Consider the following 26,141-nt stretch of genomic DNA (forward strand, 5'->3'; position numbering starts at 1 on the left):
ATTTCCTCAGGAAAGTACTGGGTCAGAAGGTGTAAGTGTCTCCACAGATCCCGTGACCTATGGCTTGATGCCTTCTTTGATGCCCTACAAAGATCTGAGATAGTTTAGCGAATACAAGGGATTTAGTAGAACAAAATAACGAGGGAGGAAGTGGAGACACGAGGACAGGAGAAGAGTACATTTGGAGTCTAGAAATGCATGTTGTGACATCCTGCGTGCCTGCTAGAGGTGACCCGTATCTGGCTTTGTGCTTTCGAGGGGCCGAGGCAAGGTGACAAAGATCCACCTTATTGGTATTCAGAAGACGGAAGCCAAGAATGGCAATTTTTCTCCCTTGGTTGTCTGAAAGGGAGGGCACGCTGATAACAACGGATAGTTTCCTTGACTATGTCCCTGCCTGCCCCCAGCTCCCCTGCCAAGAAGGAGAGAAAAGAGTTCTATATCACTTTTTTAAAGATTTTATTTATATAAATAAATGTCTCATGAGAGACAGAGAGAGAGAGGCAGAGACACAGGCAGAGGGAGAAGCAGGCTCCATGCAGGGAGCCCGACGTGGGACTCGATCCCAGGACCCCGGGGTCATGCCCTGAGCCAAAGGCAGATGCTCGACCGCTGAACAGCCCAGGTGTCCCAGTTCTATATCATTTTTTAAAATCTAAATCTTGGGATCCCTGGGTGGCGCAGCGGTTTGGCGCCTGCCTTTGGCCCGGGGCACGATCCTGGAGACCCGGGATCGAATCCCACGTCGGGCTCCCGGTGCATGGAGCCTGCTTCTCCCTCTGCCTGTGTCTCTGCCTCTCTCTCTCTCTCTCTCTGTGACTATCATAAATAAATAAAAAATTAAAAAAAATTAAAAAAAAATAAAATCTAAATCTTCGTGTACATTGAGTTTTTTTTCTTTTTTTTTTTTTTGAGTTTTTTTTTTCTGAGGTTTTTTTTTCTGTTTGGGTGTTCAGCTGCCCAGAAAGCAGGACCCCATCTTGTTCTTTTGTGTCTTCTTTGGTACCCGTGTGGGCGCTCTGTGCCCCAGGGGTACTCCGTGTGTGTGTGTGCACCTGCTGTTGGGGTCATAAACCAGGATTTTAAAGAAGGCTTTGTAATATCCTGTGGCAAGTCCTCGTGATGTGATAAGGGGATACAGCGTACTTCGTTGAACCTGCAAATGACCAAGTAAGGCCAAATCTACAAAGGGCTGGAGGGAGACACAGCGCACCGTCCACCCCAGTGGGCCTTGGCTGCTGCCCATGTGGCCGGGCTTCATGTTGATTAGAATCATCATGTTGAGACTTCATGTGTGTCAAAGAAGAGGCCGTGAATACGGTTAAAAAAAAAAAGCAACCGGCTACAAAATGGTCAACATATAAGAATATTGGTCGGTAACCTCATGAGACCAAAAGTAGTTCATGATCATTAAAAAACCAGGAAGAGAAAAACCAAATCAAACCTTCTGAGGTGGATTGAGCTGAAAAGTAAACGTCCTCTGCTCACCCCCACTCTTCCAAGGTGGCCTCTTAACGACCGCTGTGTCTCCCCCCCAGACAGCTCTCACCTCTCCGTCCGATGAATCTATGCTGAATGCGTCTCACTTGGTGTACTGGCCTGTGTCCTTTTTTTAAAAAAAAATTTTTTTAGAAGTGTTGTTGTAAGACACACAGAAGATTTACCCTCTGAACCATTTTTAAGTGTTTGGCTCAGTGGCATTAAGCATTGGTGTGCAGCGTGTCCCCCATCCACCTCCAGAGTGCTGCTCAGTGACTCCCTATTCTGCTCTGCTCCCCACCCCGGGTCCTCGGGATCCCCGGCAACCACTGCTGTGTTGCTGTCTATACGTCTGACTACTGTAGGTACCTCCCGTACTTAGAGGCAGGCAGTGTGTGTCTTTCTGTGACTGGCTTATTTCACTGAGCGTCATGTTCTCCAGGTTTGTCCCTTGCAACGTGTGTCAGGATGTCCTTGCCTTTTAAGGCCATAATGTGCCTTGTTTTCAAATGACATAAAGTTGATCTTTTTTTTTTAAAGATTTTGTTTATTTATTCATGACACACACACAGAGAAAGAGAGAGAGAGAGAGAGAGAGAGAGAGAGAGAGGCAGAGACACAGGCAGAGGGAGAAGCAGGCTCCATGCAGGGAGCCCGACGTGGGACTCCATCCCAGGTCTCCAGGATCACGCCCTGGGCCTAAGGCAGCACTAAATCATTGAACCACCCAGGGATCCCCAAGTTGATCATTTTTAACCAGTTTAAAGTATACAATTCAATGGCAATGAGTACCTGCATGCATCCTTGTTACCTCATGCTAGAACTTTCTCATCACCTTGAACGACACCTCATACCCATCGGTGCTCACTCCCCCCTCCTGCCTCCCTTTCTTCTCTGTGGATTTGCCTGTCCTGGGTCTCTCACATGAATGGAACCTGCTCCGTGGCCTCCTGCATCTGGTTCTTGGCTCAGTGTGTTTCCAGCCCTCCCTCCCACCAAGTGCATGAGGGCCAGTACTTCACTCCTTTTTGAGCCTGAATGAAATCCCGCGGGGTGTGTGCAGCACATTTTGTTTATCCGTTCGTCTGTCAGTGGACACTCGGGTCATCTCTACCATTTGCCTGTTGTGGATGATGCTGCCATGAACTGCCATGCAAGGTTTTGGTTGGACACCCGTTTTCTGTCCTTTTGGGTATATACCTGATAACTTGTTTTTGCAGCTTTTAAAAAAAATTCTGCACCCCCTCCCCCCAGTTTTGCTTAATGAACGTGTAAAACTTAGAGTAAAAAGTAAAGCTTTGGGGGCACCTGGGTGGCTCAGTCGGTTGGTCCGACTCTTGATTTCAGCTCAGGTCATGATCTCAGGGTCGTGAGATAGATCCCTGCATCAGGCTCTGCGCTCAGCAGGGAGTCTGCTTCAGATGCTCCCCCTCCCCCTCTGTCTCTGCCCCTCCCCGACTTGCACACGCACGCTCTCTTCCTCTCTCAAATCAATCAATCTTTTTTTTTTTTTTTTAAATAAAGCCTTGGTTTCTGTTTCTTGCTGATGTTTGCTCAGCCCTGGAACCTTGGCTCCAGGGGAATCAGGGGGTCTCAGGCTGGGGCAGGCCGGATGTGGCTAGGAAGTGAGGAATTGGGAGCTCTGGTCTGTGTCATCAGTGGTGAGTGATGTGTCTGTCTTTGGTTCCTGCAGAGCAGAAAGACCATGGGTTTGCGGTGGCCTCCGCTTCCCCTGAAGACAGGAGCCCTGGCAGTGACTCTGAGCCAGACGCTGTCCCGTTCCAGGAAGGCCCAGGCCCCTTTGACCAGCTGGACGCCGTGTCTAGTTTGCCCACTCCCAGTGATATCTTTGTATCCTATTCCACCTTCCCAGGTGAGCGTGTCAGGAGACCTCGTCCTCCCAGCTGGCGGGTGGGTCCCCCTGTAAGCGGTGTGTTGGGAAAGAAAGACCTGGGTGTGAGTCTTGGCTCCGCCTCTTGCCATCTGTGTGTCCCTGAGCAAATGACTTCGCCTCTCAGGGCCTCAGCTCAGGGCGAGCAGGCGAGGCACTTGGATACAGAATTTAAGAGGCACCTGCTCTTGGGTTTGTGTGCCCCACCCTTGTCTTGGTCCTGCCTCGGTCTTCTCATCTTTAAAATGGGCAGAGACACAGGCAGCAGTTGCTGCAGTTGCAGTTGCCTCAGGGGTTGCCCTGGGGTTGGCGGGGTGGCCAGTCCATCACCGAGCACAGTGCCTGGCGCACAGCAGGTGTGATGAGCGTTAGTTTCCTTCCTTTCTGAGCCCTTGGGGAGTCACTTGACTTCTGGGAGCCTTATTCTCCTTGCTGGGAAGGCAGGAATCACGGCCGAAGTCCAGGGGTGAGGGGGAAGTGGGGTCCTGAACGGGACGGAGTGCAGGGATGTGGGCGGCGACTGCGGGACTTGTGAGTGGGCCCAAGTCCAGGGGCGGCTGCAGCCTGAGTGGGGGGGGGGGGGGGGCGCGGCTAGCGGCTCCCGGTGAAGTCCAGCCCGTCTGTTCTGAAGGCTTTGTTTCCTGGAGAAATACCAAGAGCGGCTCCTGGTACGTGGAGACCTTGGATGGTGTTTTTGAGCAGTGGGCTCACGCTGAAGACCTGCAGACCCTCCTGCTCAGGGTGAGCATGGCCTTCCCCCGGGAAGGAGCGGGAAGGCTGCCGGGAGCGGCAGTGCGTCCCCTCAGGGTCGGGTGGGGGGGGCCAGCGGGGGCCTGGGCCCGAGTCAGGTTTCTTCTGCACCTTGGCTTGCCGTGGGAGTTTTGCTTCTCTTCCTTGCGAGGTGCCACTGTTACAGTGACATTTGCCTGTTGTTCAAAGGGCTGCCTTCCCCGGCTCCTCTGAGGCCCCAGGTGACACTGGGATCCCCTCTGGCAGAGCCGGTCCCCAGTGCTGGGGCAGCATGGCTCAGGGGCCAGAGCTTGGCATTCCCGAAGGCAGGTCGTGGGGCCCGCACCCTTTGCCCCACTGTGTAGTCTTCTACTCTTGACCCTTGAGAATTATTTCTACAGTATATGCCCTTCTTGGGGGGGCCCTAGAGAGAGGAGGGAAGGATGGCCTGACAGGGCCCCACCCCCTCAGCGGAATCCTGCTCAGAGCAGCTGCTTCCTCCACGGGTCTCAGAGCACACACGGGTCTCTCCCACGCGCTCAGGTGTTTTGTGTTATGAGAGGAGTCTAGAAAGCTGGGACTATGCCTTCCTCCTGGGGAGGCTCTGGCTTTGTGCTTTGCTGAGCAGAGCAGAGGAGAAAGGAAAAGCAAGTGCAGGGCCACCACCTAGCATGACTCCAGTGGGCGCCACGTGCCATGGCTATGGGCAGGTGAGCTCAGAGGCAGCCGGAGGCCTTGTAGGGAGAGTGGGGGGGAGTCCGTCAAGGCCAAGCGGGGCACTTGGCTTCTGGGCCTGATCTCATCTCTCAACTTTTCTTTAAGCAGACCTTTCAATCAGATTTGAACTTGGTGAATTTTTGAATTTCGAAATTTTGAGTTTTCTAAACTGGAGATATTTTTCTTTAAACACCTTCCCTTCCAACTCAGGGAGGCCGCAGGGTTTTAAAATAGGTTTTAAGCTTTTCGTTATGTATCTTTATAGGTATGTGTGTATCTATTGAAGTATTGTTGACATATATAGTGATGCTATATCAGCTTCAGGTGTACAGCACAGTGACGTCATGGCTGTGCTCACCGCCAGAAGCATAGTCGCCATCCGGCACCGCTCCAAGTTATTACGATATTATTGACTCCATTCTCTATGCTGCACTTGCTGTGCCCTGACGTTTGTACCTCTTAATCCCCTTTACCTGTTTCGCCCATCGTCCCGCTCCCCTGCCCTGCAGCATTATGTACAACAGCCAAGATACGGAAGCAGGCTAAGCATCCGTCAGTAGATGCGTGGATAGAGAAGATGCGGCACGTATATATTAGAATATTACTCAGCCGTAAAAAAGAATGAGATCTCGCCATTTGCAACAACATGGATAGAGCTAGAGGGTATTATGCAAAGTGAAATAAGTCAGACAAAGACAAATACAGTATAATTTGACTTCTACGTGGAATCTAAAAAACAAAACGAACAAACAGAGACAGACTCAGAGACACAGGGTACAAGCTGGAGATGTGACAGGGCTGGTCCAGCGGCCACCCCCACCCCCCAACCCCCTCTGGAGCTCTTACTTCCATGAAGAGACCTCAGGCTTCCCTGTGCTCATGTTTTCACAGGTCGCTAATGCTGTTTCGCAGAAAGGAGTTTACAAACAGATTCCCGGTTGTTTCAATTTCCTCCGGAAAAAACTCTATTTTAAAATGTAATGAGGCCCCTCACCCTCTCACCCTGCTCTACCGTTCACCCAAAACCTTCCTGCTCTGGGCCCGCGGCAGCTGAGGCCTGGCCCTTCCTGTAACTACGGCTGTCACTCTTCAAAGGGCTTTGTGGCTGCGGTGGGTCTGCTCTTCCCCCCCAGTGACAGACAGGCTCTTAGCAGCTTCCATAGTGGGGACAGATGACCCGTGACAGAGGAAGAGGAGCGGAAGGATTCCAAGGACACCACGGGACTCTTACCAGGGGTCCTTTCTCCAGCCAGTGGCTGTGGCCTGTGACCCCACCACCCTCTGGAGTAAGGCTTCTTAGCCTCAGCACTGTTGACATTTGGGGCCAGATGATCCTTCACTGTGGGGCTGTCCTGTGCGCTGTGGGGTGGGTGTGTAGCAGCGTCCCTGGCCTCTACCCACTGGCTGCCAGTAGCACCTTGGTCTGAGCAGTGACAACCAAAACCATCCTCAGATACTGCCACATGTCCCCTGTTGGGACCCCAACTTGAGAACTAGTGATCTGTAGGAAATTTTGGTTACAAACCAACCAGCCTCTCTCTTAGATCAGCCAGTTTGGAGCTACTAGAGTCCGGTCAGCTGGAATCTGTGGATCCTGAATGAAGTTCTAAAAATTACCAATTTTGGGGATCCCTGGGTGGCTCAGCAGTTTAGCGCCTGCCTTTGGCCCGGGGCGCGATCCTGGAGTCCCGGGATCGAGTACCGCGTCGGGCTCCTGGCATGGAGTCTGCCTCTCCTTCTGTCTGTGTCTCTGTTTCTCTCTCTCTCTCTCTCTGCCTATCATGAATAAATAAATAAAATATTAAAAAAAAAATAAAAATTACCAATTTTTCTTTTTTTTTTTTTACCAATTTTTCTTATATTCTAGTATTCTTAAAAAACTTAAGTAAATATGGACACCTTTTTTTTTTTTTTTTTTTGCCTATTCCCCACTCATTTTGTCTCACGTAGACTCCACACTGGTACAGAGCCCAACTCTGGGCTCGATCCCATGACCCTGAGATCATGACCTGAGCCAAAACTAAGAGTTGGATGCTCAACCGACTGCACCACCCACATGCCTCTGATTTTTGCTTTTTAAAAAACATTTCCCCACTTCTTTATTTGAACCCCTCCCCATCCCAGGAAGGTGACTGGGCTGGGAGCTGTGTCCTCGGGGAAGTTAAGTCACGGGTCCAGGGGAGCACAGGTAAGGCCCCTGTGGGGTCTTGTAAGCTATCCTGACACTGGCCAATTTGTAGCTTTTAAGGGCCTTGGACGTGAGGCTTGTTTGCTAAGACTCACCAAGATGTGTGTGGTTCATGTGGTTGTCCCTTCATTATTATTTCCCTCCTGTGACCTTTCTAAGTCTGAAATAGTCCCCGGGACTTCTGGGTAGTTATTTGCAGTCACCTGCAGGACACGTACAAGCAAACAGTCAGGTTGGCCCAGCAGAGCAGAGGAGGGTTTTCTCCTTCCAGCCTCTGCGCTCGCTGCTCGTGGGAATCGGGGGGCCCTGGGAATCAGGGGGACCTCGCCTGAGGTGCCCTGGAGAAAGAGGTGTTATCACAGCTTTTCACTGACCTGCTGGGGGCTTCGTGTACGGAGGGCACTCAGCCTGGAGTTCTGTTCGGACTTCCGGGCAGCTGGCCTACGAACTCCTAAAAGTCATATGTGGATGGGCAGGTTTTGAGATTGCATTTGTTTCTCAAAGGGACCGAGAGCTCCCGAAAGTGTTAACTGCCGGTGCTGTTTGCAAGGCACGTTTCTGTGGTGCTTTCAGAGGCTGCCTAGCAGTATCTGTTGAACATTTTACTGGGCCAGCTCTGTCATTCCCTGATGCTGCTGAAGCCCTACGGTGCAGGAACTCTGCCCTCGTGCACGAGCGTGTGTCCCCCGAGGGGCTTGGCTGCAGCAACGTGAGAGAGGGCAACAGGGAACGGATGAAAAGCATCACTTCGTTATATTCTTAAAATGGAATATTATTGAGCAGTCCAAAAGGATGACCTGGATGGAGGGACTGACATGCAAAAGGTGGTGCAATGTTCAGTAAAAAGGCTCAGTTGCAGGACAATGTGAGGAGTGACATGCTCTTTTTGAAATTAGAATATATTCTATAGTAATGTACATATATAGGTATTTGATACAGGCATAGAAATAAAGTCCAGAAGACCATCCCCCATGCCGTTAATGGTGATTATCTCTGGAAAGTGGAATTGGAGATGTAAAATGAGGCGGACCTTACTTTTTTACTTGATACACTCCTTTGCTCTTCTAATATTCTTACAAAGACAACGTATTACTTTCTAAGATAAAAATAAACATTAAGCTGGTAGATGCCGAAGACGCATGTGTTGCTGTCGTTCCGTGAACATTTGTTGAAAGGATGACTGCCCTTGGCCAGCTGTCTCCCATCACCTCCCTGCTCGTGCTTTTTGTTGGCAGCTTCCTGACCTGGGCTCGTCCCCGGTCTGGGTTTGTGCGGGCGGGTGCTCCCAAGCATGGTGGGTGGCTCCAGGCTGCACCCAGCACGCCCCTGGAGCACCGCAAGGTTTCACCAGCCCTCTGCAGCTGCTGGGGCAGCCTGCACCGGAAGACAGCTGCTTGCTGGGCAGGGCCGGCCCCGGAGCCCCTTACTGGGCACATGTGCCGGTCCTGGCTGCTGTCACACGAGCAGGGGCCTCAGCCCAGCTGCCTCGGGCTTGTCTTCCCTGTTGATCCCCTCGGTCATCTGGCCATGCTTTCGGCCGTGGCCAGCTCTGTCGTGCCTGCGTCGGTGGCTGGGGACAGCTAATGCTGGACAAAAAGGGACAACTGCCCCCGGCCCCTGCTTTGGGTCCCCCAGGTGCTGCCAGGACCAGCTGCACGGTGACTCACGCAGCAGCTGGGGCTGGAAAGGCCCTAAGCAACCTTCTGTCCGGCCGGTCTTGGGCTGGGCACCTCGAAACCTGGACTCGGATTTTCCTCTGCCCGAATGGAATCATGGCTTTCCCCCAACTGAGCAAACGAAAACCACTGTGAATTAGTGGGCCACACTCTTCTTGGTTTTACATTTTTCTCCCAACAAACTTTTCTGGAATCTCCGGTGCCCATGACCACTCAACAGTAAAGAGGTGTCAGCAGACAGACAAAAGAACAAGGAGCTGGCGCATATTAGTGACACTCCGAGGCAGCCACCTGCTTGTTTTGACAGTGCCCGTTGGACGGTGTAGTTTTTCTCCTGTGACCACCTGCTCATGGCTGTGGTTTCATACTTGATTTTAAAACAAGAGTGTTGGTTTGATGCCACTGAACAGTTCTCTGCAAAATAAACAAAATAATGAAATCGCAGGCTAGCTTTCCCTTTTCTGGCGGGCGGGGTGGCTGGGGCTCTGTCGCAAATACCACACGCAACCCCCCCTTGTTCTGGCTCCTAAAATTGTGGAAGAGTCCTGGTCTGGTTCAGGTCCATTTTAGAGAAGAGGAAACGTAGGTGGGGTTCGAACCCAGGCAGTTTGACTTCTTATCAGTCTATGCTCTCCTGTCTCTCCAAGGCAGCCACCACTCCTTCCAGACACCCTGGGGTGGTGGATGTCAAGAGAGCCCCTGAGTGGATGGGGGTGATGTGGCCTCCTTCCCTTCCCGAGCCTTGGACTCCTGGCACCCACGTACTCGGCAGCCTTCCCCAGTCCGTGACGTGTAACAGGCATAGTTGTTGGGTAGAAAACAGCCCAGCTGGCTCCTGTGGGTCAGGGTTGGCCAGTTGGAGCTGGGCAGTGTCGTTACCGGGTCGGTAAAGAGGCAGATAGAGCACAAGGAGAGAGCTGACTGTTCCTGCCCCAGTTTTATTTCTGATCTAGCTCCCGCTGGCATCACTGAACCCGCTCCGCGGCCAGGCTGATTGCGAATCTTCCTTCTGTTGGGGCCACAAGGGATTGGCTCAAACCCCAGGGCTGTGCTTTGTCCCTGGTGGAGCTCGGAGCCCTGGATTCCTCCAAGCCTTTTCATGGGACTGTTCAGAAGAGAAAAGGCAATACGGTTTTGTCTTGCTACGTCTGCTGTGATGGATCGGCCACGGCTGCCTGGCTGTGCTGATGAGGATTCTGAAACTCTGTCCAGGGTCGGGAAAAATTTCCACGATTGCTTGGTGATGTCGGCCCCGGCCATATACTTTCTGCGTCTGGCAGAGAAGACCGAAGGAGATGCTCGCATCAGAAACCCTTCTGCCTCTACTCTTTCTTCCACCCTGACATCTGCTGCCATTCATTCCTTTGTGTCACTCTCTCGTCTGGGAAGCTGTTAGTGATTGTCACGTTGTATTTTGCATGATGGCTGCGACATCTCCCATCCCATAGGTGCTGTCACAATGTGATATGGGCACTCCGTCCTCCGAGAGCTGGGGTCCAGGAGCCGGTGATACCATGTGGCTTCTGGGACCAGGTCATGAGAAGCGAGGCACCTCCGGGCTGGTCCTCCAGGGATTCCTGTTCTCCAGGCCTCTGAGCCATGGAGAAGCCTAAGCCACACAGAGAGGCCACGCCTAGGTGGTCTGGACAACAGCCCCAGCTGACCCCTCCTCCTGGGTCCCGTAGGTGAGGAAGGAAACCTTCCAGATGATGCAGTCCAGCCACCACCGTGTGTCTGCAACCTCACAAGAGACCCTTCGTGAGAACCGCCCAGTTGAGCCCATTCAGTTTTTGGTCATTACGTTTTTGGGTCATTTGTTACACAGCAATAGGTAACCAGAAGAGTGACGCCAATGGATGGGACAGACAGTGAAGGTCCTTAGTGTTGGTGGGCTCCTCGGTTCTGATGCACGTTCTCAGCCATCCCTCCCATAGTGACACCTCATATAACCTCTATTCCCACTGGGTTGCTCTGCTCACTGCCCCAGGACCACTGTCCCTGCTGTGCCCAGTCCCTTGTCTTGGCACCTGACCTGGAGAGCACCCTCTCCACTCTCTGCCCCCCGCCTCCTCCCCATCTCTCAAGGTCTTCCCTGACACACGCTGGGTCATTTCATAGCTTTCCTGTGTCTTGTCTGTGTGTCTCACCCAGTTGACAAGTCCCCTTGAAGGCAGGGGCCAACTTATGCATCGGGGACCCCCGTACCTTCTGTGAGTGCTGGATCCCTGCAGGCTGACTCGATGAAGGGAGGCTGAGGGTTACGGCCACAGGGTGTCCTGCTCTCTGTGGGTCTGGGGTGAGGAGTCTTCTGGAAGGTTTGGCAGAGTGAGCTCTCTGGGCAGCCGTTCAGGAGCGGCATCTGGGGCTGCAGGAGCGGCTGTGCGTGTGGGTGAACTATGCAGATCTGAAGGGACGGCTGGAGGCCCTTCTGGAACTACAGACCTGCTCGCTGGACTGGGAGAGGGGGCAGCTCTGGGTTTCAGGAAGGCGTTGGGGAGGCAGGGGAAAGGGAATATCGCTCTCTGACTCCAGCGGGGAGATGATGTTCACGATGATAAAGGTGTTGAAGGCCCGCCTGCTACATCACACCTCACCTGAGGCTCTGTTCTACATCTGTAACTTTGGGCAAGTTCTGCAATTTCTCTTGGTCACGGTTTCCGCACGTGTGAAATGGGGATGATAATACTGCTTCTTGCTGAAGGCTGCTGTGAGGAGTAAATAAGCTGGTTTACTAGCTGGGGAAAACATTTAGGACAGTGCCAGGCACAGGGGAAGTGCTGTTAGTTTGTATGGTGGACAGAGAACGCCCTGGAAGGGCATCCTGGAGTGCAGGGTATCTGGAGGGCCGGCCACCTCGACATTCCAGACCATCCTAATGGGAGATCCAGGTGGCTGGGCGCAGATGCCAGGGTCCTAGGAGCATGGGAATAGAAAGGGGTGTCCCCTGAGCTGCAACGAGCTGCTCAGGCTTAGGGGTGGCCTTAAACTCACAGGACTGGGGGCCTCGTGTGCCTCACTGCTGTCTCCTCGATGCCTAGAACGGGGCCTGGCACATAGTAGGGGCTCAACAGGTATTTACAGAATGAAGGCGTGAGCAAACCCACGGCTCTGCATTGTTTAGTGCACCCAAATCTCAGGACTAGCGATCACAGAGGAAGCCTGATGGTCCAGCAGGAATCCCCTGGCCCTACTCGGTGTCCCTCCCTGAGTTAGGGGTAGAGATTCAGGGCTGAGGCAGGCACAGCCCAGGCCTTGCAAAAAGTCCTGGCTGCTTCTCCACTGCGGCGGGCTATGTGCCCTGATGGGGTCTGCACCATGACAGCGGGAAAGGACCGGAGGGAGTGGTTGATTCTGCCCGAATTTTCTCTTGGGCAGAGGACCTTTCCCCTCCACCCCGGCTCTCCTCTCCCCTACTTCCCGGGGTCATCCCCCACTCTCTCCGCGGCTCAGCCAACCCCAGCGGGAGGGGCTCATAGAGAGGGAGGAGGACAGGTGAACAATGAACATCACAAAGCCTTTTCTTTCTCTTGTAGGTCTTTTTAAAAAAATTTATTTATTCATTTATTTATTTGAGACAGAAAGACTACAAGTGAGGGGAGGGAGAGGGACAAGCAGACTCCACACTGAGCGCAGAGCCCGATGTGGGGCTCGATCCCAGGACCCTGAGATCATGACCTGAGCCAAAATCAAGTCTCAGATGCTTACCCGACTGGGGCCCCCCAGGTGCCCCCGGACTCTGTGGGTCTTTGTAATGGTGACCACTCACTTTTACCGAGCACTTAGCAAGTGCCAGGCCGTTTAACACATCCTCTCATTTAATCCTCACTAAATTGTCTCCTTTTTAAACATTTTTTTTGCCAGTGGTGGCATTGAGGCTCAGAGAAGTCATTCAAGTCACTAATGGGAACCCAGTTCTAGATCCGGGAGCCACATCTAGTACCCCCAAGAGGACAGGACATGGGTCTCTCCTCCCCACAGCCCCCCGCAGTGCCCTGCCCAGGTTCCAACTTGCAGAGATGCACCTGGCGGGCTGGGGGCTGGCGGCTGGCGTCACCTGATGCAGCAGGCGGCGCTCCGGGCCCAGAGCTGTGCTGCAGGTGCTCTGGCAGCCGAGGGCAGGCCTCCCAGGTCTTCAGCGCCCGCCCCTGAGAGCAGGCCTAGGGTGGGGTGATCGAGGCACCTGCTTCCTGGGCAGGATTTAAGGGAGCGCCAAGAAACTTGGTAATCGGATAAATGACATTTTAATGCAATATTCAAAAAAATTAACATAAAAATCCACGATGAACAAAATATCCAAAATGTAAATAGACACTATTTAAAAATAAGTGCTTCAAACACCTTTCCACAACTTAAATGGTTGGGATTTTCACCTTCGTGGGAGCTATTACCTGAGGGCCGATCCCTCCAACTTAATTATGTCTAAAACTACAATCTTGGTGCCCTGCCCAAACCTGCTCTTCCCTCAGGCTTTCCCGTCTCGGTAACGGGTGACCTCACTTTACCAGCTACTCAGGCCAAAACCCCTGGCATTGTCCTTGCTGCCCATCTGTCTCTGCAGCCCTCATTCCTGTCCAGCAGCCAGCACCACCAGCTCCACCCTTAGAATATGTGCAGAGAACGGTACCCCTCTGTCTTTTTCTTTTTAAGATTTTATTTATTTATTCATGAAAGACACAGAGAGAGAGGCAGAGACACAGGCAGAGGGAGAAGCAGGCTCCCTGCGGGGAGCCCAATGCGGGACTCAATCCCAGGACCCCCAGGTCACGTCCTGAGCCAAAGGCCGATGCTCAACCCGCTGAGCCCCCCAGGTGCCCCGTACCCCTCTTTCTAACCTCAACTGCTGGCCTCAACCATCTTCATGCCACACCCTTCACCCCTCATCTTAGCTTCCTAGTCTCCTGGCCCTCACCCCAACCCATCCCTTACTCCGTGTTTTCCCAACACAGCAGCTAGCATGATCCTGTTCGAATGTAAGTCTGATTCCATCTCTCCTCTGCTCTGAGACGTTAGTGGTTTCCCCCTTCACACGGTGTAAAACCCAAACTGTCTGCTGCCCTTCAAGGCCCTACAGGACCCCCCGCCCCCCATGAGCTCCCTGGCACCCACTCCAGCCACACTGACCTCCAGGAGGTTCTGTGGATACGTCACGCCCGCTTCCGCCTCAGGGACTTCGTACTTGCTGTTCCTTCTGCCTGGCATATTCTTTTTTTTTTTTTTTTTTTAATCTCCGATCATACAAAGAGAGAGAGAGAGAGGCAGAGACACAGGCAGAGGGAGAAGCAGGCTCCATGCACCGGGAGCCCGACGTGGGATTCAATCCCGGGTCTCCAGGATCGCGCCCCGGGCCAAAGGCAGGCGCCAAACCACTGCGCCACCCAGGGATCCCCAGCCTGGCATATTCTTTTCCCAGTATTAGTCCAGTTTTCTCCTTCACGGCCTACAAATCTCTGCTCAAGGTGACCTGCCCCGAGGACCTCCCATGACCACCGTCATCTGAAAAACAGCCTGTGTGTGCACAGGGGCACACTCATGTCCACACACACACACCCCTTCCTGTCCTCTCGTCCTGCTCTACTCTTCATCATGGTCCCTGTCATGACCTAGCATGTTATCACTTGATTCATTCACTTGCTTTGTGTCTCACTCCCCCTTTACCATAGGCCCTGTGATTTTTTCCACCGCTGCATTCCAGGTGCCCGGCACATGGTGGATCCTTAATAAATACTCAACCGGTTGAACGAGTGTGTGAGTGGCAAATGAATGAGTGAGTGAGTAAACGGATGAATGAATGAAAGCAGAGTCACCAAGGCCAGGGTCTGATCTCTCCCGCACATGCCGTCGCCTCTTGCTCTAGCCCCTCCCCGCACACTGATCCACTGTAGGAACATAAAGCGGGAGTGTCCCCGACTTCGTACAGCTCCTCGAACCAAACGTTTAGATTTGGTCGTTTATTAGGTGTGAGATGGAGCTTTAAGGCAGTTGCGTTTGGCACCGTTAAAGTCTCTGTCAAAGCCGTCCCGTCTCCTTTCCCTTCACGTCACCGCCTTGGCCAAGCAGAGAGGAGGGAGGTGTAAGCAGGTGACAGCCGAGCGTCCCCTGCTTCGACAGCGTTCCTGGGACTACAGAGGGAAAGTGGAATGATGCCTGCTTTTCTCTGAGCATCTTTGTTTCTGATTAGCCACTTGTCATTTTTTCCTTTAAAAGAATTTTTTTTTTGCCACTTACTATTTTCTTGTTTGCTCGACATTAAGGGGCTTTATGTGAATTGACTTTTGAAAAAAAAAATGCTTAAAATTAGGCAAAATGAAAAAAAGATACCTGAAAGGAAGCAGGCTGAAACCAGCCTACAGATGTGAAATTTTGAAATAATCTGTGAAGATATTATTTGTGGGCAGCAACGTGCGGCCAAAAGGGCAAGGATTGAACCAAATGTAAATCACCGCTTTCCCTCAGGCTAACTGGGTGACCTGGGGAGCCCCAGTTACTTTATCTGGAGAACAGAGATCCTGATACCCACCGTGCAGGGCTCTCAGGATGATGAAACCAAAGCTAATGCTTTGCTCATGTGAGCACTTACCACGTACCAGACACCGTCCTGAGCTCAGAATGTGGGTCAGTTCACATCATCATCACAGCCAACCCGTGAGGCACTATCATTATTCCTATTTCACAGATGAGTAAGCTCAAGGCAACCCACAAAAGTTTGTGCAGTATAGTCCGTGCCAGAACGGCTGTTAGATATTTTTAGTATGACCCACTGAGAAAGTCAAATTGAGTTGCTCCTGGTCATAAAGCTGGTTCGTGGTGGAGGAGGGATTTGAAACCAGACTGTCTGGTCCCAGCACCGTGGTTTGGAAACCATGCACCTTACTTTCATTCTCAAGCACCCAGCACTTATTTTCGGGTGCCTGGTGGATTGTAACCTAGGACCACAATCTTGGGTGAGTGTGGAATAGAGAGGCCTCTCAGGAACTGCTGAGCTAAGTTCTATGAATCCTGGCTTTGTTTAAAATATTGGCATTTTGTTCATCACGGGTTATTTTTGCATCAAGTTTGATTTTTTAAAAAAGATTTTATTTATTCATTCATGAGAGACACAGAGAGAGAGAGAGAGAGAGGCAGAGACACAGGCAGAGGGAGAAGCAGGCTCCATGCAGGGAGCCTGATGTGGGACTTGATCCCGGGACCCCAGGATCACACCCTGGGCTGAAGGTGATGCTAAACCGCTGAGACACCAGGGCTGCCTGCATCAAGTTTGATTTTAAAGATTACATTAGGGGATCCCTGGGTGGCTCAGTGGTTTAGCCCCTGCCTTTGGCCCAGGACGTGATCCTGGGGTTCCTGAATCAAGTCTCGCATCGGGCTCCCTGTATGGAGACTGCTTCTCCCTCTGCCTGTGTCTCTGCCTCTCTCTCTCTCTGTGTCTCTCATGAATAAATAAAATCTTTTTTTTTTTTTTAATAAATAAGATCTTAGAAAAAACCTACATTAGTATTATTCATTTGGTTACTGGGTTGGGTGGTACCGCTTTAAACTTCGCCCCAGAGTGTCTCGCTTAACTCATCCTAATCCCCACCCCGCCTGACCTGCCCACCCACCACAGAAAAAAACAAAAATCTCCCAGGGCAGCAGAAGCAGGGACTGGAGAGAGACTCTTCCAAGACTAATTGGTTCCCAAGGCAAGGACACATTTGTACGTGGCAGCTGCTCCAGGGGGTGGGGCAATAGTCACAGGCAGCACCAGGGGCTTCTCAGCACAAAGGTGACCTCTGCTCTGGGGGTGGAGGGGCAGGTAGGTGGCTCCTCTCCCCACCTCCCAGAGAAGAATTACTGCGGGGGCCTGAGAAGAGGAGAGCTGGCGCAGGCCCTGGGGCCAGGTGATGCGCCGGGAGGCATCAGCTCAATTAAGAGAGACTGAGGCTCTCTTAATTGAGAGGCTGGTTAATTGAGTGGAGGTTGTCCACTCGGCCCCTTTCGGCCCCTCGGTCCCCAAGTGGCTTCTGGCAGTTGTGCTCACGCTGTCATTCTGTAAATTGATTAAGCGCGGAGCCAATGAAACGGGAGTTCAAAAAGTGAGTTGTGATTTAGGCGGAAACGAAGTGAAACGCTTGGAAGAGACTGGATAACCGTGACCTTAACAGATTGCTGTGGGATTAGGTGTCTGTGAGAAAGCTGAAAGCCTGGGAAGGAAGGTTGGAAAAATCTGGAAGGGCTGGCGCACATTGCTTCCTGAGTGTCCCGCAGTCATTGTGCTGAAGAAGTGGAATCACAGGTGATATATGATGGCGGTGGTCTACGGAGCACAGATAATGAAGAACTCAAAGGATGGGGGAACACATGTATCTCCAAGTTTTAAATTAAAACAAAACATTGAGGGACACCTGGGTGGCTCAGTGGTTGAGAATCTGCCTTGGGCTCAGGTCGTGACCCCGGGGTCCTGGGATCGATTTCCGCATCGGGCTCCCTGCATGGAGCCTGCCTCTCCCTCTGCCTGTGTCTCTGCCTCTCTCTGTGTGTCTCTCGTGAATAAATCTTTAAAAAATGTCATAAGAATACATGTAATTTGTAATAATTACTGTCTTGTCGACTTTTCACTTACTCAGTCCCAATCATGTCAGATGAGCGAGATTTTACTCTATTTACATCAGTGTCAGCCTCCATCTACCCTCGGGGAGTCCCACCACCCACAGGTCCTAGTACCTAGTGTCCACGGCTCCTCGCATTGTAGCCTCCGTATCACTATGATGATGTCACCTGCAAGGAAACATTTATGTTCAACTGGTAACACCGATTTGCCTGTAGTCGAGAAGTCCTTTGCATAAACAGCACCGATCCTAGGTCCCTTTAGGGTCCCTAAAGCGAGGGACGGTTGCATAGGTGGTGTGAATGGTTCACAGGACAGCAGCGCCTGTGCTTGGTCGCCAGGGTAGGCCTCTAACTTGGGAATTTGTGTAGTAGGGGGAGTGGAGTGCGGGCGGTGCCCTAGGAAGCCGGAGAAGGCGCCTCTCTCTCCATCCCCAAGATTGTCCAAAGCCACAGAAATGTATTTTCTCCGTGAGTTTTCCCATCCCGCCCTCCCGAGTCTCCACTATTCCTCATCCATGCCGGTGTCCTAGACCCCGTGGTGGGGAAGCAAAGGGATGATGTGAGGTAGGTAAGTGCCGGGAGGGAAGAAGTGGAGAGTGGGTTTACTCGCCTGCCAGGGCCAGCTGCTGGGCTTCACATCTTCACCTCCCACCACCCTGGGCAGTTAGGGCCCGTAAGTGGGGAGCCCACAGCTTAAGAGGTCTAAAAAGAGAAAGGGTTTGGGGTTCAGGAAGTAGTGACCTATCCAGACAATATAACCTACACTTGCTGCATTCCCAAACCCCAAAGAAGAAAAAAAAAATCCTTGTTCTGAAAGGATCCCAAGAAATCATAGAATCCTATTCTATTTCTTTGGACTTTAATCCAGCTTTCTTATAACCACAGGACTGAGTCCAGTGTGGGCAGAGGGGTTCCCCAACCCACTGGGGGACTGGGAAAGTGCCTCTGGGTGACAGGGCTTACCTCCAGCCACCACGGTAGGCAGCGGTTGGGCCCTGGTCACGGTGTGTCTTTAGGAGTCCCATGTGTGTGTGGATCTGCCCAAGGCTCGGGCTTTGTGAGTGGGCTTATAGGCCAGAGAGGTCCTAGGAGGTCAGAAGATGGGGATTTTCTCAAAGTCACATAGAAAAGAAGTGCCTATGTTCAAATGTTTTCTTTTCCCATTTCTTTTCCCACCTGTCTCCCTGGAAAGGCTTTGGAAAAGATGCCAAACGTGGATATTGAAATATGGGTTCTATTTGCTTTCAAGAGATTATGTTGTGTATCAAAGAAAGAAGAGAAATATTGGTGTTGGTCCTTGGAGTTGTGTTTTCAAAGAAAGGGTCGGGTTGGCATGCTGAACAAACAGCACTCTAGGCCGAGTGGTCTTCAGTGGGGCTGGCATTCCCGGCCAGGGGACACCTAGCAATGTCTGGAGACGTTCTTGGTTGTCACAGTGGGGCCTGGGGCATTATTGGCACATAGTGGGTAGAGACGAGAGGGGCCCCTAAACATCCTACAATGCACGGGGCAGCCCCTCACAAGGGATCATCCTGGTCCTGATGTCAATGGTGCAGAAGTTGAGATTATGAGTTTTGCTCTAGGCTCTAGAACAAAAGGCCTAGGCTCTAGAACAAAAGGCCTAGACTTTTGTTCTAGGCTCTGCTGTGGCTCGCTGTGTGACCTTGTATGAGTCACGTACGTCTCTGGCCCCGGGGCCTGCCCGTCATGGTGGTGAGGACGTGAAGCACACAGGGAACGCGCTTACACAAGAGGAGCACAGGATGATCCGCACAACTGGGGCTTGGCAGCTCCGGCCATGGGGTGGAAGAGAGAGCACTGGCAGGGGAGGGCTTGGATGGGATGGATCAGCGGGTGTTTTACCGTCTGCTCCCAAGACAACAGCAGTCTGCACCTTCCCCAATAACTCTGTCTTCCAAATGGGGTCAAGGCAAGACCTTCTTAGAAAGGGGGGTGACACCTGCCAAACACCGCATATACGTCAGATGTATTTGCAGGGCTTACTTACGCTTCACAAGACCCTGCAAGAGGGTTCCACGTATTAGACAAGGAAGCGGAGGTTCAGAGAGGTAGAGTGACTTGCCCAAGGTCACACGGCCTCTAAGGCAGAACGGGAATGTCAACCTAGGCTGGTCTGTTTTCAAAGTCCCTTTACTTGATGCCACTGGCGATCTGCTCCTGCAGTCAACCCCTTGTTTTTGGTGGGGGGAAGGGTGGAGAAAATGAACGGTTTCCTCACTCGTCCTCAGACTCTCAGTCTCCTTGCTTGCGGTCAGAGCCCAGGGCCAGGCAGGCCAGGTTCTGCGGAGACAGCCTTCCTCTGTGACCACAGCCCGGAAGGCAGAGAAGAAAGTGGACGTTAACCATTAAGACGGGCTCAAGTGAACGTCGTGTCTCGGACATGAGACACTCCCAGGCCTGAGTTTTCTTGGTCGCCATCCGGGCCCTGTCACCACTGAGACCCCTTGACCCCCCTGAGTTCAGGATGGATCCCCTGAACTCAGAACTGACCTCCTAAGCTCAGAAGAGTCCTCGAAACTTCTGCCTGTCGATGTCATCTTTTAGAAACCAACTAATGGGGCACCTGGGTGGCTCAGGGGTTGAGCGTCTGCCTTCGGCCCAGGGTGTGACCCCGGGGTCCCGGGATCGAGTCCCACGTCGGGCTCCCTGCATGGAGCCTGTGTCTCTCCCTCTCTCTGTGTGTCTCTTAGGAATAAATACATTAAAAAAATCTAAAAAAAAAAAAAAAAAAAAACCAACTAATGAGTTACAGGAACAGGAAAAGAAACGTTTGAGAAGCACGCCTGCCCAGATGAATCAGAAATTCCCCGACAATTACCTCAGCGTCATCAGATTGTTAAAGCTCCCTCTGAATATTCGTCTCAAGCCCTAATAAAAGGAGTGCTGGGGAGCCCCAGCTTTGGAAACTATCCCCCAGCGACCTCCACCTGGTGTTGTCGGCCTCTAGCGCACAAGGAGTGGGCCCACTTTGGTCCAGCAACAGCCCGGCCTGCAGGATTGCCGTAAGGCCGAGAAAAGCCACGTTAGAGAGAGTTTTGTCATCCCCCGAGGGTCACTTGAAGGTGAGGGAGGCTGGGGTGCAAAATCCGGTTGGACTGGGCGTCAGAGCACTGGGGTCCTAGTTCCAACGCTACCCCTAACTCCTCCTGATAGCTTGGGCTCAGCTGCAGTCGCTACCACGACAGACTATTTCTGAAATGTTCTATTTATCTCAAAAATTAATGTGAATTTGGCATTCTGCTCCACGGAGCTGTGTTTAGTATAAAAATAAGGTTTGTCCCGTGTGAGGTCACCGAACAAACACCAGTTTGGCATATGCCCCGGGGCTTGCTGTGTGACCTTGGGTAAGTCCCATGGGCTCGCTGGCCTGGGGTTGCCCATCTGTAAAACAGAGACAGGGACATATGGCCAGTCTGCTTCCATGTTGCTGTGAGGGGTTAAAGGTGATAGAGGACTTCATCCAACAGGCTGAAGCCGGTCACTGACTGGGCCACAAAATGCAAAAGTCCAGGAGCAGTGTTAGCAGCTTCAGGCAAAGCTGGATCCAGGACTCGGCTTCTCTCCACCCTTGGCTCTTCCTTCCAGTGTGAGGGGCCATTCTCAGGCTCTGAGGGGCCTGCAGCAGCTCCAGGTTCTCCCTCCCACAGGGACAAGAGGGCTACAGAATCCCTGGCCCAGGATTTGCAACTGTGGCTCTATTTTGGGCAACGACTCTTTGTTATGAGGGCCGCCCAAAGCACCAGTAGCGTGTTTGACAGCATTCCTGGCCTCTACCCATACACCTCCCAGGTATGGCAACCAGAAATGTCTCCACACGTTGTCAAATATACCTGGAGTGTGAAATCACTCTTTCTTCCTCTTTACCCCCATTTCACTCCTGTAGTCTCCCACCTACTCATCCTCAACCCCAGCAGAGGGGTGGGTGAGAGCTTTCTGGTAGGATTCCCACGGAAGTCCTGCCGCTCTCTGATTGGACCTGCCTCGGGTCACTTGCCCATCCCTGGACCAGTTGTGGTGCTGGGAAAGGGGATGCAGTGTGTTGATTGGCCAGGCCTGGAGCACAAGTCCCGCCCCTCCATCAGGGCATAAGGCTGCACCCAGACCATGGGTGTAGGAGGGGTAGGGGCGGGGTGGCTGGGAGATGAGACTCCAGGCCTCCGGAGAGGGTATGGAAGCTAGGCAAGTAGAGAGCAAGAGACCCTACAGCCTGCTTTCTCCCCTTTGGGGCTTAGTTCCTCATTTATATGTTGTTGGACACCAAGGCAATCTGGAAACTTCTAAACTGGATTGGGTCCTGGAGGTCTCCCTGCAGGCAGGCAGATGCAGAAGGGAACTTCTCATGGGGTTTATGACTCATTCGAAAGGATTCCTCTGAGAAGCAGTATCCTAGGGTGGTTAGAGGCTTGGGTTTACACCCCTGTGCTGCCGGGTCCTGACTCCATGGTTTGGATCCTTGAGCCTCAGAGAGGGTGGTCTGGACCAGCACAGCAGCGCGTGGTTTAGGAGCTGGTTAGAAATGCAGACCCTCGCATCCAGACCTGCCTCAAGTATTAGAATAGCAGGCATTCCTCAAACATTTCCATCAAAGAATCCTGGTAGATCAAGGTTGGCAAACTTTTTCTGTAAAGGACCAGATTGTAAATACTTTTCGGCTTGAGGGCCATACGGTCTCTGCTGCAAGCAGTCGGCTCTGCTGTCGCAGCGTAAAAGCAGCCATATGGCGTAGCTGCGTTCCAATAAAACTTTATTTACAAAACCCATTGGGTTTGCAGTAGAGCAGTGATTTGGGGTCTAGCACTCAGGAGTCATCAGATCGCGAAATGTCTCAGAAGTCTCATCTTTTCATCCAGAAAGCTGAATCTGAATTTTGCAGCTTCCTTCACAGCATAGGTGGGTTTATTTTATTTTCCCTCCTACCCAATCTTCAGGGAAAGTTGATGCTTTGGGAAGAAGCTCTGGGTTTATTCTCTGCCTTTAACATCCCTCACCCTGGTCTGCCACGAAGCAAACCTTTGCAGACCCATGCCCCAGCCTGGTGACAGGGACCTGGGCCCTCAGGCCTGCTGGGAACGCAGCTCTGTCTCCTAAGGAACAAAAGGGAGAGGCAGGAGTTGCTCATAGGGCCCAGGTGTGAGGTCAGTAGTACTAATGACACCTCCCACAAGCGGCTGTTATCTCTCTGGCTCTCGACAGGGAAGGAGCACAGAGGCCCATTTAACAGACGGGGAAACTGAGGCTCTGAGAGGTGAAGCGACTCGGCCCCTGACCCTGCTTGTCAGTGGTGGTGGAGTTCAGAGCTCCGGCCCAGTGAGTGCCCTCCTGTGCTCTTGATTTGTGCCAGAGGTACCGTGGGTGGGCTGGAAGGCCGACGTGGGCCTGATTCTTCACCGCTCCCTGTCTTCACGCCTTTGGCTGTGTCCTCCCGGGAGGGGGTGAGAGACACGTGGAGCCGAGCTGCCCCAGCAGAGTCCTGGGTGGGAGTGGCGTCAGCCACAATCTTCAGGCCCCACCCCCGCTAACCTCGAACACGCTGTCAGACCAGCAGAAATGCTTGCCGTCGGTGCACGCGGGGGCGCGGCCGGTTGTCACGCGCTGTGATCCCCGCCGGCCTAGCTGATGCGCCGCGTGCAAACTGCTCGCGAGCACCTGTTGCCTATAATTGTCCTCTCAGTCTTCTGTGTCAGGACTCCCTTCCCTGAGGCGTGTCCGCACATCCCCGTGGCTCCTGTCCCTGGTAGGGCCGTCGGGAGGCCGCAGGACAGGAGGGGGTCCTTAAGGTTTGGGGTTAATAGAATAATGTAGTTGCTCGTCACACAAGCCCGTTACCCGCTGTGTGATCTTGGGAGGGTTTTTAAACCTCTCTGAGCCTCAATCTCCTCGTCTGTAAAAGGGGGATAATACTCAGGGTCGTCACGACAATTAAGAGACTGTGCACGTGCTGCCCGGGGGTGGCCACTGGCCAGAGATCTCCGGTGCTTAACACTCAGCGGCTGCAGGAGTCTCCCAGCGGCGCTCAGTGTCATTGGCACGTGGGCTCTCGGCCCCCAGCTGGGGGTGGGAGGTGGGAGGTGGGAGGCTCAGGGCCTCGCTGCCCGCTTTCCCTCGCTTCCAGCCATCGGTTTGTGACCTCTTGACAAAGGCCCCAGATCCTTGCTGTCCCCCAAGGGGGTCCCTGGCACCCCTCCCTTCCCCCTCCCTGCACTCCCGCAGCATACTCTAGATTTTGCCAGAAGGGAGGAGGGATGGCGTAGTTATTTCCTTTTGCTGCTTCAACGATCACAAATGCCGCGGCATCAAAACACAGAGAGGAATTACCTTACAGCTCCAGGGCCGGGGCCCGCAGTCCGTCTCAAGCGGCTCCAGCTGCGCGGGTCCGGTGTGGAGGCTCTAGGGCCGAGCCCCTTCCCTAGCCTTTCCCAGCCTCTGGAGGCTGCCGGCCCTCCCTGGCTTTGACCCCTTCCTCCACCTGCCAAGCCAGCAACGAAACATCTCCAACCCTCCATCGGACCCTCACCCCCCGCTGCCACCCTTCTCTCCCCTCTGCCGCCAGACCTCCTGCCTCCCTTGCGAGGACACTGGGCTCAGCTGGGCAGCACAGGATCATCTCCCCATCCCGAGGTCACAGGTTAGTCCCATCTGCAAAATCCCTTTTGCAACACAAGGTAAACACATTCGCAGGTTCTGGAGATCAGGACGTGGGCGTCTAAGGAGGCTCCTATTCTACCAACCACAGACAGGCCCGGGACGCGACAGTGGCTCTCGTCCCCGGAGTCTGAGAATTTCACATTCTCGCTGGACAAACAGAACCGTGGCTTATGTTTTATCATTTACTAGCTAATAAAAAGTAATTTTGATAATTCAATCACACCCATGGGAATCTATTTTATTATTTATTTATTTATTTATTTATTTATTTATTATTTTTTCATGGGGGAGTTTATATAGATTTCAGATGGGGGGTGGTGGTGGTGCAGCTACGCAATACGCCCCTTATATTCGCCTCTTAAATGAGTAGCGAATTCTTACTGAAGTGCTGAGCCCCTCTGTCATCACTGCCTAGGTCGGGCCTTGTTGAGTCTGTCCTAGGTCACTGCAGTAGCGTCCCGGCTGGCCTCCGTGCCTCCGCTCTTGGCTGCTCCCAGTCGCCCCGCATGCCGCTGTCAGATGAACGCCCTGTGTACACGTGTGAAGCCAGCGGTCCCTTCTCTGTCTACAACCCTTCTGTGGCTCCCTCCTGCCCTCGGGATAGATTCCTGCAGTCCCCTGCCCCCGCCACAGGGCTGTCCGTGAAGGGTCTTTGCCCACCTTCCCACCACATCTCCTGCCACTGCCTGCTCGGATGGCCAGCCATCCCAGTCTGCCCGGGACTGTCCCAGGCTTAGCTCTGCAAGTCCCGCATCCTACAAACTCCTCAGCAGCAGGACCGTTGGTCCCTCTAGCTCTGCCCCGCGCCTTATGTTCTAGCAACACCTGCTGCTTAGGGATGTCTTCCAAGCAGCTCCTGCGACGCTGCTCATGCCCTTCTCTCGGTCAGGAAAGCCTCCCCTTATGTTATCCCCCAGGGTACCAGTTAGGGGCGTGTTGAACTGCAGGTAGCTGACAACCTGAGTATGGTGGTTAGAACAAACGCGGATTTATTTATTTATTCTTCATTAAGAACACATTCAGAGCCGGGTTGCTGGCGTCGGGTCTGCGGCTTGCTGATGGTGGAGCTCCTGTCTGTGGTTCTCTTGGCCATGAAGTGGCTGCCTCAGCTCCGTGCGTCACATCCGTATTCATATTCTTGTGGGGCAGTAGAGCGTCGTGGTCAAGAGCGTGGGTTCTGGAGCCAGATTACCAACCTCTGGACCTCAGCCCCATCCCCTCCTGGTTAGGTCACCCTGGAAAGTCACCAGCCCGGGATCCCTAGGAGGCTCAGCGGTTTAACGCCTGCCTCCAGCCCAGGCTGTGATCCTGGAGACCCAGGATCGAGTCCCACATCGGGCTCCCTGCATGGAGCCTGCTTCTCCCTCTGCCTGTGTCTCTGCCTCTCTCTCTCTCATGAATAAATAAAATAAAATAAAATCTTAAAAAAAAAAAAAAAGAAAGTCACCAGCCCTCACCAGCCTCAGTTTCTCATCTGTAAAACACCTCGTGTCCAGCCCCCAGCAGCATCTTGTATCCTTGGCTACCCTGCTATTCAAATTTTGAGACTCAGCTTGGGCATCACCACCTCCAGGAAGCCATCCTGGAGTCCTCCTGCCAACTGACGCTGGTTGCAGCATCCCCTTTCTATGCTCTGATGGGGGGACCCTGACAGCTCAGGACCAACCAGAGGCAGTTGTAGTGGGGGGCTCTCCTCACAGGGATCCAGAGCCGGTGTGGGCGCACCCCCGCCCCCGCAGAGGAGAGCCTTCCCAGGAACGCCACGGTCAGGGGTCTGGGGCCCCACTAGGACACCGGATCGCCCTTTCTTTTGTCCCCATTTGCCCTCTTGTTGGCTTCAGGAGGGCTCCCTTCTGTGGCTCCCGTGTTACTCACTGGCCATCTGTTCCTATGACCTGGCCCAGCTCTTTCTTCTCTCTGGGACTCAGTTTCCCTGCCTGTCTCATGTGGTGCAAGTGTTTCCAGCTCTGACCCACTGTTTTCTCCAAAACTGTGCCCTCTGAGGGAGGCTCTGGGGCCCCCTCCGCCTCATGGTGCCCAGCACGGGGCTGGCGTAAGGTCAGGGCTCAGAGAGGCCAGGCTGACAGCAGCTTTGGGGGCCGCTCTGGGGTGGGGGCCGACGGGGGGTGCCTCTTTCTCAGCAGCCAGGGGTCATCCCTGAGCAACGGGCATCCCCCTGTGGCCATCCTTTCTAGGCTGGGGAGCCCCC

The 26,141-nt window shown here is 53.0% G+C and overlaps 1 protein-coding gene across 7 annotated transcripts in view; it reads left to right on the forward strand.

The window, feature by feature from the left end:
• The window catches only part of CASP9 (caspase 9), a 41,403-nt gene that overhangs the window by 13,772 nt on the left and 1,490 nt on the right, over window positions 1-26,141 (forward strand). Inside the window, exons 7-11 of one of the 7 annotated variants that reach the window (XM_025447266.3) lie at window positions 3,173-3,352; window positions 4,002-4,111; window positions 22,481-22,594; window positions 23,838-23,912; window positions 24,945-25,211. In XM_025447266.3, coding sequence (XP_025303051.3) covers window positions 3,173-3,352; window positions 4,002-4,111; window positions 22,481-22,594; window positions 23,838-23,912; window positions 24,945-25,196 — 731 coding nt within the window. In that variant the 3' untranslated portion in view covers window positions 25,197-25,211. Of the gene's footprint in view, window positions 1-3,172; window positions 3,353-4,001; window positions 4,112-5,325; window positions 5,677-5,707; window positions 6,651-22,480; window positions 22,595-23,837; window positions 23,913-23,965; window positions 24,137-24,944; window positions 25,264-26,141 lie in introns of those variants that run through there. The other 6 variants (XM_049106973.1, XM_025447267.3, XM_025447268.3 and 3 more) reach the window with 6 other exon arrangements.

The sequence above is a fragment of the Canis lupus genome, chromosome 2 (genome assembly GCF_003254725.2).
Source record: "Canis lupus dingo isolate Sandy chromosome 2, ASM325472v2, whole genome shotgun sequence".
Lineage (NCBI taxonomy): Eukaryota > Metazoa > Chordata > Mammalia > Carnivora > Canidae > Canis > Canis lupus.